Below are 17,093 nucleotides of genomic sequence, written 5' to 3'. Positions count from 1 at the left end.
AAACGAATTATTTGGAGCGCCTTATGTTTTTGTTAAAATATAGCTGACCGATTTTTGTTCGAGACTACTGGCTGTTTTCACACTGGTGTTTGTCGTGTGCACAAAACTATCATTTCTTCGCGATCCTGTCGAGTTCATTTAATGTTACTTAATGAAAGGGGAATGCGCGTCAGCGTGCGTGAGGCACTGCGTTCGAGGTATAATTGCACGCAGCGTGACGGAGCGGGCGGACGGTGCTGGGACTCCAGGAAGTGGAGGCTTGTTTTGGAGACAGACACCCATTACAGCAACACCGTGCCCGCAGCGAGTTAGAGGGAAAATAACATTATATCTATCTATCTATCTATATATATACCTTCCTCATTACATCTTGGGAACTGGAAAAAAAAAAAAAAACTATTCTTCCGATTCTTAAAAAATAGCTGCACATTTTCGCTAGTTTTGTTGTTGTTGTTGTTGTTGTTCAGTATTCGTTGATTAATAATAATAATAATAATAATAATAAAAAGTTAGTAAGAAATTGACTTTGCACCGGAGGCATTGATAATGGGGGCTCACAGAAACGAAGGGCGAAGAGACTGGCTTCAGGAAGATGCTGTTGAACAGCAGGTCGCCGTGGTAAGTGATTGTGAATAACAAAACCCTTTTTTATAAAAACCTCTTCACTTGGGTGGTATGTACAGCCGGGGGTCTTTCCAGGGCTCTGTCACGATTATAACTTTTTTACATTCTCTTTGTGTGCTGTGGAGGTCCTCTTCAAAAAAGAAAATGACGTGTGCAGCGAATATATTACAGAGATATTAATAATAATGATACAGTTAGTGGTGTGATTTTCCCAGGACCGTTTGGAAATTAGATTTGCATGTCAGTATCAATTGCTTTGGTCAACAGCTGTGCATATAGTTCACAAAGTGAAGTGCAGAATTAAAAGTGACCGTTTTTAAATGTCACTACACGTAATGTAAGCTGTTAAAAATGGGAGTTTTACAGTTTTAGTTTTAGTGTTGAAACCTGAAACAATAAAAAAGTGTTTGCTATTAAAAGTGGCTTATTGAGACCCAAGTGAGTTAATGCTACTTTTGTGGTTTTGGCTGACATGCAAAGTGAAGCAGGATTGACCCTGGTTGTGTGACTGAAAGTGATTGCCTGGCATGCCTCTTACTGCACAGCTGTCTTTTTCCATTCCAGAACCCGTGGAATATCATGATTAAACACAGGCAGGTTCACCGCAGGGGTCGACGCTCACAAATGTCCGTCAGGTAAACACTCCAACTATATATATGTATACACACACACACACACACACACACACACACACACACACGCTGTATTTATTATCAGTCAGACTGAAGAGGTCGTTTACTTTCCCAGTTATGCTTTAGGTGTGTTTACTCATGCACAAATAATGCTTGAAGTTTCAGTTTCACTTCAATCCAGTGGTCGAATTCAGAATCATCTCAGCGTGCATTACTACAGCATCGCATTTTGCACTTCAAGTTAGCAGTCTTGCTCTGCTTCCTGTCTTCTTTTGCAGCATTTGCTACACTGACACCTTGCTTGCAGCTCCTCGTGACACACTCTCTGGCTCTGACACCTTGCTTGCAGCTCCTCGTGACGCACTCTCTAGCTCTGACACCTTGCTTGCAGCTCCTCATGATGATGAAATGAGGTTAAAATGCTCTAAAACCACGAATGCAGACGAGCCCGGCTCTTTTGCATTGCGGTTAAGATGCTCGCTCTATTCACTCATGTATCGGAGTCAGGCTTGACCGTCCTGCTGCTGCTGCTCTTCCCAGTTTCACAGACCCAGTGATCTCCATGGATTTACTGCGAGCGGTCCTGCAGCCCAGCATTAATGAGGACATCCGAGCTGTCTTCAACAAGTACATGAAGGTGAGTGCCCAGTCCACCAGCTCAGCCACTCTACTCAGTCACTGAGAAACTGCAGGTGGCTATGTGTATTAATACAGCTGCTGCTGTTTCTGCGCTAGTGGATTCTAGTAGCTTGGCGGTGTTGGGCAGCTCAGGGGAGGAGGGCAGCAGGTTATTGTATTTCTGTTGTTGCAGTGCAGGAGCTCGCAGGGTTATGAGGCTGTGTTAGGGGAGGTCAGGAGCAGTGTCTGCCCTGCTGGTAACCCTCTTGTTCCCCTGTCCCAGTTCTTCCAGAAGGCAGCATGCAATGTGAAGGAGAACGTAGGGGACGAGGTGCACCCCGAGCAGTTGATACGGGAGGCCTGTCAGAACTGTCTGGAGCAGGTGAGCATGGCCGGCTGTCACGCCAACATGCGTGTGTCAAAGAACAAATAGCGATCTGAATTCCTTTGCCTCCGACGTGGATCTTGCACAAACTTCTGTCGCCTTCAAAAAAATAAAAAGCTTGCTCATGTAGAGCCTCTCTCATTGTGTGTGTCAGGCTTACTGTTTCTCACCACTACAGGCCAAACTGCTCTTCACAGACGGGGAGAAGCCTGTGCTCAAGCCTGCTGTGGATCTCCCAGGGCCCAAGGTAAACCCTGCATGCAAATTAACTCCTTAGCCTTGTAGTTAAATGCACTAGTGAATTTTTTTTTTTTTTTTTTTTGAAGTGACAAGATATTGAAAAAGACACTTGGTTTAACTCTTTGCAGTGCATTTATTCAGCGCTTGTCAGGCGCGTCGGGTCCAATTTTGCTCTGCAAATGCTCTGCAAATGTCCCTGATATTCTTTGAGCACTGGATGCAAAAGCATCTGTCTCCTCTTTTTTTTTCGGTTTCATTAAGTTCCTATCGGTCTCACTCGGCCATTGAAAGGTTTTCTCTGCAATTTCCGGAAAAAAAACGACTTGGAGACCTGTGCTTTACGTCTTTTTGATGATGTTGGACGAGGTCCAATATCTGACTGGAAAGGGAAAATTATAATGTCGGACCTGTGCTGAAGCAGCAGTGCTTGGAGTGCAGAGCAAGTCTTGACCCATGTGTATTTAGATTTGCTGCTGCAATGCAGTGCTTTATTGGTTGGTGTGCTGAGCTGTATGCAGTTGGTTGATGATGAAATCACTGCAGTCCGCAGCATGGCTGTCTGATTCTGTTCTTTCCTCTCCCCCAGCGAGTCAGGCAGATGGAAGACGAGTCCAGTCAGAGAGGAAGCCCTGTTCCAAAAAAGGTAGTCCTTGAGTCACGAGAGTGTACTCCGTCGAGCTCAACTATCCTGAATCGGTTTTGAGTGTGCAGTCAGAGGGCAGTGCTTTCCTGTAGTGATGACTGAATAGCTAAACTGACGTGGTGTTCCTGTTTCTACAGAGGAAAGGACGTCCTCCAGGATCAGCCACTGCCAACGATCGTCCGGCTTCCACCGGCTCCATGTGAGTAAACCAGCGCTGCAAACGTACCTTCACTGTGACACCAGCAATGTGTTTCAATGGATTGCTTCCTCAGGATGACCGCTACTCCATTGTGCTGCGGACAACTGATGGGCGAAGCTGTAGAAGGGCTGTGTGTTGAGAGTGGCAGCCGACGCTCAATTGTTTAGAGATGTTATCCTACTGCATACATGGAACTCTGTTCACTTCTGCATGGTGCTTTTATTTCCAGGTCGAAGACCAAGATGGCAGAGGTTATAAAGAGAGAAGGTCCAAAGGTATGGTCTGATGTGTGGGTGTAATAGTTTGTGATGTACGCGGAGTATCTCTGCAAACAGGTGGAGGAATTCAGCTTGTAGGAGTCTTCACCAGGAGCTCCCCCCCCATGATTGAAAAAACACGTTGGTCAGTAAAATCTGTTTTATAATGATCTAAGCAGAAACAGCAAAGGAGATGTATACAGAACACAAATATCTACCTTGAACATGTAAGGAATGCATTAAGTAGATGGAATAATAAAGCATCCCTTTTAAAAATAAAGAAATTCAAAGGGTTTGAGCCAGTGTTTTCAGATTTCTCTGTTTTCTTTCCAGTGGGATCCGGCCAGGCTGAAAGAAAGCACCACCTTCGTACTGGGCTCTCGTGCAAACAAGTGAGTAAAGTCAGTGTGTGCGGTGAACGGCTGGCACCACCGTGCCGGCCTCCCTCTCAGTCCCGTCTCTCTTTGTGTGTTGCAGGGCACTGGGAATGGGTGGCACGCGAGGCAGGATCTACATCAAACACGCAGACCTCTTTAAGGTAAGCAGCCCGGCTTGGGTTACCACTGCTTCTCTGCACATCCAGCTGTGATGAAACCTGGCATGAACGGACCTTAGGATCCGAATCTGAACTCTGATTGTTTGTATTAATGGAAGCTGTGCTACAGTTTACCTTCAGATCCACTTGGCACTAATTTGATGAACATTTGCATGGAAATGAGTGACAAGTGAGTTGTGTTCCACATAGTGGAAATACAGGCTTTGTGACTTCCTTCCTCATGCTAGACTCCACACCTGATTGGCTGAGCTCTCGTAGGCTAGACAGCGTATTGGGAATCTTTTTTCCAATGCTGATGAAACTGTGCCTGAGGATCTGTGAATGCAGGTTACAGTTAGTTATTTTATTGTGACACTGACACTGTGTGGCTTGTGTCCTTGCAGGAGGTGTGCACTGTATGTTACTGACATGCCTTGTTCTTCCAGTATGCAGCAGATCCACAGGACAAGCACTGGTTGGCAGATAGGCAGCACATGAGGGCCACAGGAGGGAAGATGGTGAGATTCTTCTTATTGTTGCCATACAAAGGCAAACCGGGAGTCTTCTTAGCTTTCCACTAAACCTTTTGTCTTGTTTCAGGCCTATCTCCTTATTGAAGAAGACATCCAAGACTTGGCACAAAGTGAAGACTACAGGTGAAGTGAAAAAGATCAGTAAAACTCCTAAAATTACACCGAGAGAAACAAAAAAACAACAGGAATATTATGAAGCTAGCTGACCTTTAAATCCCAAAAACACCAACAGTTTCTGGCTCTCCAAGCTGGAATACTGTCTCAAAGTGCTCTGCAGCGGGACTTCATTGTCAGTGATGTCAATGCTGTTGTGTGTCTATCATTTTGGACAGGGACTGCCCGGAGCTGAAGCTGGATGAGCTCAAGCCGTTTGCCGTCCCTCTCTGGATGATTGAGAAGATGCAGAAGTCGATGGATGGGATGCGATCTGAGAGGGAATAGCTGGGGGTTAAGGGGGCTGGCAGGGGGGGTCTGTAGCTGATGCGCTGTTGGGGTTTTAATTCCAGCTCGGAAGATGTTTTGAACCCCAGAGCGAAGCGAGTTCAGACCAGGGCTCTGACGGGCATCTCAGTAGGTAGCCTCTGATTGTGTCTCTGTTCAAGTTGTACCCCCTATCGCATAATTACTGCCCTTTCCTTCCTGTCACTCTCAAGCCAGAGACGTTTGATTATAAAGCTTCATCAGGAAGCCATGCTCGGCTCAAGAGCGTCGCTTAGTCCTGATGTGATGGGGAATTAAACACAAGGTGGCGCTGTACATTCCCAAACGCTCAGAGCAGTCATTGTGAATGAACTGAACTGCAAACTGCTGTGGGAATAAATGAAAAAGCTGTTTGTATTTTTTTATTGCTTGCATCTAAAAAAAAAAAATTATTTCTTTTTTTTTACAAACTGTAATAAAGGGCTTCATGCATTATATCATCAACAAACATTTTGCTAATAAATAAATAAATAAATAAATAAATAAATGGCCCGTTATCCAGTACTGGGTGTCAGCTGTCACTGTGAATCGGTTAATGCTGTGTAGATCAGCCTGGCAACATACAGATAGCAATGTGACAAATATAGGGTTAGACTTTTCTAACAGCATTCTCGTGTCATAGTTTTGTAAATGCTAATAGCTAAACAAAAGCGTGCAGTTGAAAGTGTACTGTATTCGATAGTATTAAAGTTTCTTGTGCACACGAAGGGGTTTGTGTGTGTTTTGTGCTGTATGAATTTGAGCTGTTTTCTAATGTTCAAATCCATGTGTGTAATCACTGTCACTCACGCGTCGTGACGCAGAGAAACAAATTAAAATGTAAAGCAGCCAATCAAATTAAAGTCCTGGTGAAAATGCATCGCCCTTGGAAACTGTTGCCAGGGCGCCGCTTGTTTTAGGTTTTATTTGTAAACAACGGGCTGCGATTGGCCAATTGGGGTCGTCGGACGGCTGTGATAGGCTGGGTGAAAAAATTCAAACTTTGGGGCGGGATGGAAGATTGAAATCTCGTCCCGGAAGCGCAGAAACTGAATAAATTCACAAGGAGAGTGAGCAGGAGTGGGGTGCGCGCTGAAGAAATATACTAAAATCTGGAACAAAGCAAGAAAATTAATCTGAATTTCAATCAGCGCAGGAGCTTCCGAGACACAAAGGGGCGACCCCGAGAGAAAAGCGAGGTAACCATCGGTTCAGTTTCTAAATCAACTTGGCCTGGAACCGAGAATTAACCGCGACCCCCAGTCGCATCGTAACTTCTGCATTGTTGGAAAAGCTGTTATTGTATTTGTTAATTTACTTACACTAAAACGTGATATGTTTGGATTAATGTTTATTTTTTAGACGTAGTGGACTTGTATAGACATACTAGTAACTTAGATTCTTTACAGCGGAACAATATTAAAATTGGGTTTAACTTTTCCAAATGTGGGGCTTTGAGTTTTAAAACCACAGAAGCATTGTGATGCCCGTGGCGGTTGGATGTTGCCAAGCTGTGTGGTGGGTCTGTAGTTGGGTCTGTAGTTGGGTCTGTAGTTGGGTCTGTAGTTGGGTCTGTAGTTGGGTCTGTAGTTGGGTCTGTAGTTGGGTCTGTAGGTGGGTCTGTAGTTGGGTCTGTAGTTGGGTCTGTAGTTGGGTCTGTAGGTGGGTCTGTAGTTGGGTATGTAGGTGGCGATCTCGGTTATATTCTGTTCGCTTGAAGTTGATCGCTGGTCGGATTACTCTGAGCACAGAAAGGCGTCTCTCCGGTGCGGCTGGTCGCCGGGTGCGCTGCTTCGTTTACCCGTGTATAGCCACGTACCGTACACTCTCTACAAGCCAGTGTCGCGGTTTTTTAAATGTATCTGTTTAAAACTTTCTGATCATGGCTGCAGCCTGGATTATAAGTAGATGCGTAAGTATGTGTCCTTAATTTTCTTGATGAGGAATAGTCGAGGTCGGTGTAATTGTGTGTAAAGGGCCTCTAATTGACGCGTCTTCGTTTTCTCTCTCTTGTATTCAGACGCTGTTGCTTGGAAGATATTTTTGTGTTTATTTTTTTTAAACGGAGATAATGGCTTCTCAGAACATGGACCCCGCTGCCAATTCATCCCACGCCGCCAGGAAAGGCGCCGAGACCGGGAGCAGCGCGGCGAGAGGCTCGGTGACCAAACGGTAAGATTGGGCAGCGTGTGATTTGATGTATAATAGTCATCGGGCCTAGTCCTAAAGTCGGTGTAAATCTGTGGAAGATAATGTTTAACTCATTAGTTGCTGTCTGGGACAAAGGAACTGTACCCCGCTTCCAGATCAACATTAGGCAGTCTGATCCGCTTTACAGGCGTGCCTGAAATCAGGTTTTCCGAGGTGTTAAATTGCACACCATGTCTGATTAATGTCGATATGCCGGGGCATATTCTGTGTTGGCTCAGCAGCTGACAAAACGGGTTTATTTGTACCGCAGATGTCCTGTCTGTCACCTGAGAGTTGAATTCAAATTCTTCACCTGTGGTTGTTCCCCATTACAGGTTTATTAATCTCATGTGTGATCCGCTAAAAGCGTTTCTTTATTTCTTCAGGCTACAGCAAGAGCTGATGACTCTGATGGTAAGTTAGTCTTAATTTTTTTTTAGTTTCCTGACAGCAGTCTGTTCCTCTCCCAAACAAAGTTGAAATCATTCCCTCTTCCACCCTAGATGTGTGGAGACAAAGGGATATCTGCTTTCCCAGAGTCGGACAACCTCTTCAAGTGGATTGGGACGATAGACGGAGCCAAAGAAACGGTGAGTGACCCCAATAAAACTGGGGTCCAGCCAGTGAATTTTATGGCTATGGAGGGAGGGGGCTGCAGAAGCTTCAGTGCAATGAGACACTCTGTGCTTACAGTAAAGCGTGTGTCGCCATGTGGTGCTGACCACCTGCTTCAGACCAGCTGTCGAAACCAAACCTTGCTTTAAAACCTGCCGTGAAAAGGCTGCTTGTGGTAGACTGCATTCTTTTAGGGAGGGAGGTCAGACAGCTGCAAGCAATCTGCCTTCTATAGGCAGGCAAGATTAAGGAGGTGACAGGACAGCAGCACCAGGGGTACTTTCATAGATCATATGCTTCTAAAATGTACTGTGGCTCCAAGGACAGCAGAGGGGTAAATAAATGCGTTGTCGATCGCAAGGTAGATTATCTTGTGATCTCGGCATTGCAAACTGTTCTGTTGATCGAAATTTATCTTGTCATCGCCACAGAACACATGTCCTATTTACGAGTGTAAAAAAAAAAAAAAAAAAAAAAAAAAGCCCAGTGTAAAAAAATTCAAGCAGTGAATTTCTGTTCAGTAAAGTCAGAGCAGATGTTTGTGTGTCTTCAAGGCTCCTCATGGGTTTGGAAAGACTATGCGATAGGCCATGGTAGAAGCAAGTACAGCTGAAATCCAGCTAAACTGAAACAACCTTGTGTCTCAACATTTCCTAGCTCTGATTTTCAGTAAGCCATGTAGTTTTATTAAATGTGTTGGTCTTTTTGGTTTTACTTTTAGTTTTTGTGTGGCTTTGAATGAAAGGTTGGACTGTTCTGCCCCAGGGTGGTTGAGTAAATAACTTTTTTTTTTTTTTTTTTTTTTCTTCCAGGTGTACGAAGGCCTGCGATACAAGCTCTCGCTAGAGTTCCCCAGCGGCTACCCCTTCAACGCCCCTACAGTGAGGTTCATCACCCCCTGCTTTCACCCCAACGTGGACACGCAGGGCTACATCTGCCTGGACATCCTGAAGGACAAGTGGTCCGCGCTGTACGACGTGCGCTCCATCCTGATGTCCATCCAGAGTCTCCTGGGAGGTGTGCATCTCTCAACTGTCTCTCTCTCACACACACTCCTGCTTGTGGGATTCTTAGCGTGCATTAAGTTACTGAGCAGCTCAGTGAAAGAGCCCCCTAACGGCATGCTCCGCTCGCCCTGAGCAGCTCGGAGTGCTGCACGCTTCGTCGGTGATCTGAGAGTGGATCTCTTGCTTAATGCACCCGGTGTACAGGTTTCTGTATTCAAGCTTCTCCCGGCCAGTATAATAGTCTCATACCCCTACTGTACATTTGGCTAGCTTCGATGAAAGCCTTGTTTTAATCTGTTACGTTCTTCCCTCTCTCCAGAACCCAATAACGAGAGTCCCTTGAATGTTAATGCTGCAGAGCTGTGGGCAGATCAAGAAGGTGGGTAGTCTGTTGGTTTTGTTCATAGTCTGCCATGTCTTCTGAGTTTTGACTTGTGCTCCTAAGGTTTTGCCTTGGTGTGTGTGAATGATGGCTCTGCTATTGGTAGGCTACCCTGGGAAAGGCAGTTTGTAGATTTAGATTTTTGTCAAATTATTTTTATTAACTGCTTTGTGCTTTTACTGTTATGCAGGGCTGGTTTGCTTTTAATTCGGCACATGATCCACAATGATCCTGCTGTGTGAACCTGTGTCGTTAGTTTGTCCTCTTGATGCTTCCAGTCCTGATACAAATCTTGTCTTTGGGGTAAATGTTTCATGTAAGATTATTTTTTATTTTCTCTTTCAGCTTACAAGACCCATTTGCATGAACTGTATGCCATTCAAGATATGAAAAGCTGAAACTGTCCAGCCTGCAGTCCTTTCTTTCTCTGTCCAAGTCTTATTTATTCTCTCTCTCCCTCCCATCTTCCACTCCAATTATGTAAATTCCCCTCAATGTAAAATACAATTTAAGTTTTTTTTTAATACCTTGTGAATAAAGATGTTTCTTGTAAAGTGTATAGGACTCTACTCTTTGTATTGGGGTGTCGGTAATACATCTCAATCCAGTAGAAAGGGGGAGGATGCTGAGTGATTAAATCTGAACTCTCCCATAAGAGATGGAGAGTCTCCTCCCCTGTGGCCTGCTGTGTGTCTTCACTTTTGCTCTTAAATACTTTCCATGACATTATTAGACCTGGTTAGTGCTGTCATGCACACTTTTCTCCACAAGGTGTCTGCTCTCAGTAGTGGCTAGAGGGCAGTGCATACTTCAGACTCGGTATGTCAGTTCTGTTACTCTGGGAGATCACTGCCACACAGCTGAGTTTTGTGATACACGGGGAAAGTGGGATGTGCCCCTGATTACCAGGCAGGTCCTGTTTGATTTCCACACGCTAGCACTGAAACTGAAAACGGCAGTCTATGAAAATAGACCTGTCCTGTTCTCACCACTATCAAAGTAGGGAGAAAACCAGTGAGTTTCGGATATCATTTTGTTAAATGAGTAAGCATTGTAACACATTATTTCCTGAACCAAATGCATGTGTTCTAGTAATTGTTGTTTATTTAGACTTTACAGAAGTGTACAGTACCATTAAGACATTTTCTAGCAGTTTAGCAGTCAATCTTGGTGCATATTCACTTATCATTTAACTAAGTGCACAATATTTCAGCAGATTTGTTTTGTTCCACTTGCACTTTCTTTGCTCAGCCTGCAGTGGAGTGTTGAAGTGGGATGCATTTTTATTTCACTACTTAATTGCCCTGCGTAACACTTTTATCCTACCTGTAACCCATTCCATCTGTTTTGAGCTGACAATGTCTGAACTAAGCATACACACTGAATGCTAACTCGGAGCCCCTGACACTTCATTGGATTCCCACCCTGGCTATATTCAGGGTTAGGAAAAGCTTGTCTAGCAGACTAAGAATAAAGAAGTACTGGTGCCCAGGTCCTGGTTAGAAGGTTTTTACTCCTTAGGTTAAAAATGCAACTGCTTCTGCTGGAGTATCTCTGTCAGGACATCAAGCAGAGAAGCCAGCCCCTGAAGCAGCCTCTTTTCTGCTCCTCGTCAGTGGTCAGCATCTCCTCTGAAGTGGCTCCCTCTAACTCTAGCTCCATCTCCCTGTCGCCTTCCTCTGAAGCTGCCACCGTCCATATGGGCACGTTCACCTTCTGCACCATCTCCTGGACCATGGAGTCTAGCTGTGCGATGTGTCCGAGCAGATTTGGGGGGGCCCCCTCTCCCTTCTCCTCTGCCTCGCCCCAGGGGGTCTGCACGCTCGCTGTCTGAGCTACCACCTCCGTGCTGCGGCCGCTCGCCCCGGTGTTGACCAGCGCCCGGCTGTCCCGAGGACCGGCCAAGGGGAACACGGCTTGCAGGTGGAAGGCCTTGCGCAGCTCCAGCTGGAGCAGCTCCAGGCTGGACAGGAACAGGACCCAGAGCCTCTCCACCTCCTGCAGCTCCTCACCGAAAAGATGGCCACCGGTCAGCAGGGCCGTCAGCCGGGAACACAGCCCTGCGGAGGGAGACACGCACATGCACAGACACAAGGCAAAGGTTATTCATCCATAACTATACAACATACTAAAAGAAATCAGACCGCTGCCATCCTGATCTGAATTTTCACTCTCGAGACTGTAGATTTGGTCTGAGTGTTTCGCTTTTCTCCAGCAATATTCCAAACTCCTGAAATAGACGCTTTGCGCTGGGCTCCGTTCACAGAGAAGTTGGGAAGGAGCCTAAGTTGCGTTACTTCCAGCCCTGGTGTGACTCAAGAAACAACAAGACTGCCCCACAACTTGTAGCAACAGCCGTCTTCTTGTTTCCAGTGTTTAGGGAAGCTTTATTAATGAATGCAAAAATAAGTAAACACAACATGTGTGTCTATGGTAACCTTAAACACCTCCCTGTCCTTTTTCAAACATCTTCATGGTGCTTCCATACAGTGTTTCTGAAGCTGGTTTCACAGATCCTGATTAGAACTAGACTGTCTTACACTGTAAGAGTAATGCTAATCAGGTTGTGTGTGAAACCAGCTGAATGTAACCACTAAAGCAAGAGCCCTGTAGTGCAGTGAGGTGAGTACAAGGAGGGCTGTACCGGTGCTGATCTGGTGAGCTTTGAGCCGGGTCTCCTCCAGTTCCTCTCGGAGTTGGCTGCAGTCTGAGCTCCCCCCCACACTCAACACCAGCTGCTGGAAGCAGGCGGTCACTCTGACCAGAGAAGCCTGGGCCTTCTTACACACGCTGACCGCAGCCTGCAGAGCCTGCACCTCGCTCACTGAGCGCCTCCAGATACTCAGCATCCCCACGAACACGGCTCAGGAACACGAACACGGCTCAGGAACACGAGCACGGCTCAGGAACACGAACACGGCTCAGGAACACGAACACGGCTCAGGAACACGAACACGGCTCAGGAACACGAACACAGTGTAAGCAGGCAAGCAGGACCTTCAGCGCTCAGGACCTACAACACAATGACAACCAACAGGAAGTGCAACCCTATCTATGTTTAAGGTTTCTGACAGAATAAAAATAAAGCAATATGAAAATGACCTGCACTGTCACACTCCACACTGCGCAGATCTCAAGCACTCCGCTCTCCACTTTCCATCATTTGCACTCGCACCCTCATGTGCACTAAAATACTCTTGCACTCTCCGCTATTGAACATCCATTTCATTCTCACATCTTCAATCAAGTTAACCTGCACTTAAACACAATGCTTCACATGCAGTACCTTCGTTAGCAACAAAGAGCTTATTCAAACACACTGACGCTAAACTAAAAACAAAGAAAAAGCCTCTTCTGTATCTAGCAGAGATTAGCATGGTGTGTTACCTGTCTCATACACACACTAGCGCATCTATGGCTGCTTATCCAGGCTTGGAAACGTCATCTTCCTTCCTCTGCTCCTTCTCAAAAACATTTCCTCCCCTGGGCCACACTGCTGCTGCTGTAATCACACAGGACAACACAGTAATGAATTAATTGCTGATTGAGAGGAGGGTGGAAAGAGGGAGGCAGGTTGAGCTGAGCTCAGAGTTTACACTGTGTTCTGTTCTCTTTCCTCTGAGCTAACTCGTTCTGGGAACTATCACTGAGTCTGCTCAGCGCCTGTCTCCCGAGCAGCAATACATGCAGCTGAGTTTAACTGCAGTGACTAGCAGTAACTCTCTGCCTCTCTCCCTCTCGCCCCATTTCAGATTTTTACTTCAGAAGTTGCCTAACTAATAAGTCGACTCTTGCTCTTGTTAAGAGGAGTGATCTGGAGTTAGATGCCTGGGGGCAAGGTGCTGGCTCAAGGCTGAAGTTGTCAGAGTTACCTAACTGCTGTGCACTCTGCGGTTAACTGATCCGGTCTTCTGCCTGGTTTAGGTTGTTGATGAACACAGAAGGGTTAGTGTTTGTACTGGCTGGACTCTTGATTGTTTGTTTAGATGTTTTTTTTCCAGAAGGGCCCTGTCTTCCCAGGGGCCCTGGCAAGCAAGTGTGATTTTTAATTAGTGGGCCAAGGGAGAGGCTCCACTAATCTAGCCTATGTATGTCCAATCAGCTGGGTCCTCCCCCTCTATATTTATATCTTGTTCTGTTGTGCAAGCTGTTCCTTCTCTCCCACAGGTATACAGGCTGTCACAGTGATTACAGGTTTCAGCTCTCTGGCAGCGCTGCCCGTGACCTCAGCCTCATCGTTGACTCACTGCTCAGCTTGAGTAGCAAATAGAAACTCTGACATCGCAGAGCTGGACTCATGCACACGCACGCACGCACACACACACAAACACTGAGACACACAAACACGCACACTGAGGCACACACACGCACGCACGCACACACACAAACACTGAGACACACAAACACGCACACTGAGACACACACACACCGCGCGTGACACAAGTGTGGTGTGACGTGTCGTGGTGTTTGTGTGTTGTGTGTGTGGTCGACAAACACGCACAAATGAGAACACACTACCACATTTGTACACAAACTGTGACACAAACACTGTACACACAACACACACACACACACACACACACACACACACACACACACACACACACACACACAAACACTGAGACACACAAACACGCACACTGAGGCACACACACACGCACGCACACACACACAAACACTGAGACACACAAACACACACACACACACACACACACACACACTGAGACACACAAACACAAACCACTGACACGTGTTGTGACACACAAACACAAACACACACTGAGCACACAAACACTGTGACGCACACACACACACACTGAGTGAACACAACAGACTTCAACACAAACACCAAAAACACGTGTGTGCACAAACACGACTACACTTGAGTGTGTGTGCGTGTGTGTGTGTGAGACACACAAACTCTGCACACTGAGGCACACACAAACACACAAAATACTGAGACACACAAACACGCACACTGTGAGGTGTGTGTGTTTGCACAAACACACACACACACACACACACACACACAAACACAAACACACACTGACACACACAAACACAGACACACAACAAACACACACACACACACAAACACTGAGACACACAAACACGCACACTGAGGCACACACACACACGCACACAAACACACACACACACACACACGCACACACACACACACACACACACACAAACACACACACACACACAACACACACACACACACACAAACACTGAGACACACAAACACGCACACTGAGGCACACACGCACGCACAAGACGCACGCACACACACAAACACTGAGACACACAAACACGCACACACACGCACACAAACACTGAGACACACAAATACGCACACTGAGGCACACACACACACACACAAACACACACACACACACACACACACACAAGCACACTGAACACACACACACACACACAACACACACGCACACACACACACACGCACACACACACGCACACTGACACACACACACACACACACACACAAACACTGAGACACACAAACAAGCACACTGAGGCACACACACACACACACAAACACACACACAAACACTGAGACACACAAACACGCACACTGAGGCACACACACTGTAATGATTTGCAAGCCCCATGTTTTCGCAGGTATTTAAAGGTGTGTAGTCAATGTAAAGTAGAGTGAGGCTGGCTACCTGGGTGTGTTTAAGATGTGTTGCTCTAGTAAGGAGCTTGTTACAACCCAATTCCCTGTCCCCTAACTCTCTCTCCAGTAACCCCTCATGAAACGCCTGCACCAGCCCTTCGGACAGCCCAGTGTCAGGGAATTGAATGCAAAACACAAGCAATGAGAATCGTGACAGTCTAATCAGCCTTCATTGCATCCTGCCAGTCATTCCACATGTACAGTACAGGAGAGGCTCATCTGGACAGTTAGCTTGTGATCCCCAACAGCACACACAGGACAGCAGTACACTTCACCATCAGGAAGTGGTTCTGCAGAAAACGAAATGCCCAGCCTGTGGCACTCATTAATTATGCGTTCCAATGTTCCATTGCACTGCTAAACATTTTATCATTTCCCTAATCGCCTTCAAGTGCTTGCCGCATACTAACTGTGTCACGGAATTGTCTAATCTATGCATGATGTCATAGCTGCTGTTGGAGCAGAGGGAGGCTGCTTGGAAAGACTAACAGCCTCCTCACTGTCTCAGCAGCACAGAGCAGAGAGAGGCAGGGTTGCAAAGTGTGGTAAAGCATTGCATAGATCAGGGATGGCCACAGTAAATAAACAGCATGGAAACACACAGGACACATTTACCAGAGTCAACCTGAACGCTCCCACACTGCATGGAAACACACAGGACACATTTACAAGAGTCAACCTGAACGCTCCCACACTGCAAGGAAACACACAGGACACATTTACCAGAGTCAACCTGAATGCTCCCACACTGCATGGAAACACACAGGACACATTTACCAGAGTCAACCTGATCGCTCCCACACTGCATGGAAACACACAGGACACATTTACCAGAGTCAACCTGAATGCTCTCACACTGCATCGGCACCCTTCTTCGCCAGGGAGAGCAGTGAGTGTGGTCTGATACACCAGCAAGCAGACTTTGAAAGCATTACGTGATGAATCTGATGTCTATTCCACATTGGCAGAGAAGACAGGAATGTTTTGAGAATCCTGTGTTGCTGTATGAGAGATCAACCCCTTCCAATCCTGAGAGGAGTGTACATCTCTCTCTCTCTCTCACGCTCTCTCTCTGCCACCTTTCTCTCGCTCTTTCTGCTGCCTTTCTCTCGCTCTCTCTCTGCCCCCTCTCTCTCTCCCCCTCATCTCTCTCTCTGAGATTTGACAGGGTTTTAAACAGCAACACAAGAGAAAGGAGATACAGACTGATTATTTTACGCATTCTCATTTAATAGATCTTTAATTAATGAAGTGACAACAGATTATTTGAGTGCGCTAGAAAGATAACACAATCCCTGTTAGCCTCCCTGCTGATCCGCTAATAGGGAATAAATCCCAGTTAAACACTCTTTTGCTTTCAATAATGAATGAATAACAGCTGCCTTTCTAAATAATGCAGTGCCTCCTAACCTAGTATTCATCGACAGCAGTTTTAATGAACTATGCATCATGTGCCCTGTGTGTTACATAAATATTGTGCTTGTTATGCGTGTTATGTAATAATTTGTTGTTTTATTGTGAAGCTGAATATCTACAATCATTTTATATCTTTCAATAGAACAATTTGAAATGATAAAAATTATTTTCTTTGTGGATGTTCTCATTTTTTAACTGCCCAAATACTTTCGCTTGCGACTGTATATATACATTAACCATTTTATAAATTCTATACAGTGTGTGCTCTAAGCAATGTTTCTCTCTCTCTCGGGAGAGAGAGATCCTGGCGATTATCATATATTCTCAATATTTAATTGCCAAAGTTGGGATTAATTATACAGATTCTAACTTCATTTTATTTGTTTCTCTCTCTCTCTCTCTCTCTCTCTCTCTCTTCTCTCTCTCTCTCTCTCTCTCTCTCTCATAGATATAATGACTCTACCATGAGGATATGCATTATACTATAGCCTAGTATCACATTAACTATGATATATTGATAACTATCATATCTCTAGCCCGTGTGAGGTTACTCGGTCACGTCACTGTGATACCATGAGAAGTAGGGAGTTTACTGTAAGAGGAGAGTCTCTCTCCTCATATGCCTAGGTGTATGTATTGAGATGGGACCTCATC

At 45.7% G+C, this 17,093-nt stretch overlaps 3 protein-coding genes across 4 annotated transcripts; 2 read left to right on the top strand and 1 right to left on the bottom strand.

Moving 5' to 3' along the window:
- Window positions 1-235: 235 nt before the first annotated feature.
- On the top strand, window positions 236-5,849 carry LOC121298256 (deoxynucleotidyltransferase terminal-interacting protein 1-like). Its single transcript, XM_041225272.1, has 13 exons — window positions 236-618; window positions 1,189-1,259; window positions 1,797-1,893; window positions 2,158-2,256; window positions 2,438-2,506; window positions 3,086-3,142; window positions 3,280-3,341; window positions 3,571-3,616; window positions 3,932-3,990; window positions 4,076-4,136; window positions 4,580-4,651; window positions 4,734-4,789; window positions 4,999-5,849. Exons 1-13 carry the CDS (start codon window positions 547-549, stop codon window positions 5,105-5,107), a joined length of 930 nt encoding a protein of 309 aa, XP_041081206.1. The 5' UTR covers window positions 236-546; the 3' UTR covers window positions 5,108-5,849.
- Window positions 5,850-6,166: 317 nt separating this feature from the next.
- LOC121298257 (ubiquitin-conjugating enzyme E2 C-like) lies at window positions 6,167-9,873 on the top strand. Of its 2 annotated transcripts, none has more exons than XM_041225274.1 (7): window positions 6,167-6,324; window positions 7,146-7,297; window positions 7,702-7,729; window positions 7,819-7,905; window positions 8,743-8,947; window positions 9,257-9,316; window positions 9,665-9,873. In XM_041225274.1, the coding sequence occupies exons 2-7, from the start codon at window positions 7,197-7,199 to the stop codon at window positions 9,715-9,717; spliced, it is 534 nt and encodes a 177-aa protein (XP_041081208.1). In that variant the 5' UTR covers window positions 6,167-6,324; window positions 7,146-7,196; the 3' UTR covers window positions 9,718-9,873. The 2 variants fall into 2 exon arrangements, with proteins under 2 accessions (XP_041081208.1, XP_041081209.1); XM_041225275.1 differs by lacking the exon at window positions 6,167-6,324 and adding an exon at window positions 6,881-7,037.
- Window positions 9,874-10,424: 551 nt separating this feature from the next.
- Window positions 10,425-12,904, bottom strand: LOC121297689 (regulator of G-protein signaling 9-binding protein-like). Its single transcript, XM_041224132.1, has 3 exons — window positions 12,707-12,904; window positions 11,964-12,332; window positions 10,425-11,379 (listed from the first exon to the last, which is right to left on the bottom strand). The coding sequence occupies exons 2-3, from the start codon at window positions 12,166-12,168 to the stop codon at window positions 10,877-10,879; spliced, it is 708 nt and encodes a 235-aa protein (XP_041080066.1). The 5' UTR covers window positions 12,169-12,332; window positions 12,707-12,904; the 3' UTR covers window positions 10,425-10,876.
- Between the last annotated feature and the right edge of the window lie 4,189 nt (window positions 12,905-17,093).

Source organism: Polyodon spathula, chromosome 23 (genome assembly GCF_017654505.1).
Source record: "Polyodon spathula isolate WHYD16114869_AA chromosome 23, ASM1765450v1, whole genome shotgun sequence".
NCBI classification, from domain to species: Eukaryota; Metazoa; Chordata; class Actinopteri; order Acipenseriformes; family Polyodontidae; genus Polyodon; species Polyodon spathula.
The sequence above is the reverse complement of the archived record's forward strand: the minus strand, read 5'-3'. Positions and strand labels throughout refer to the sequence as shown.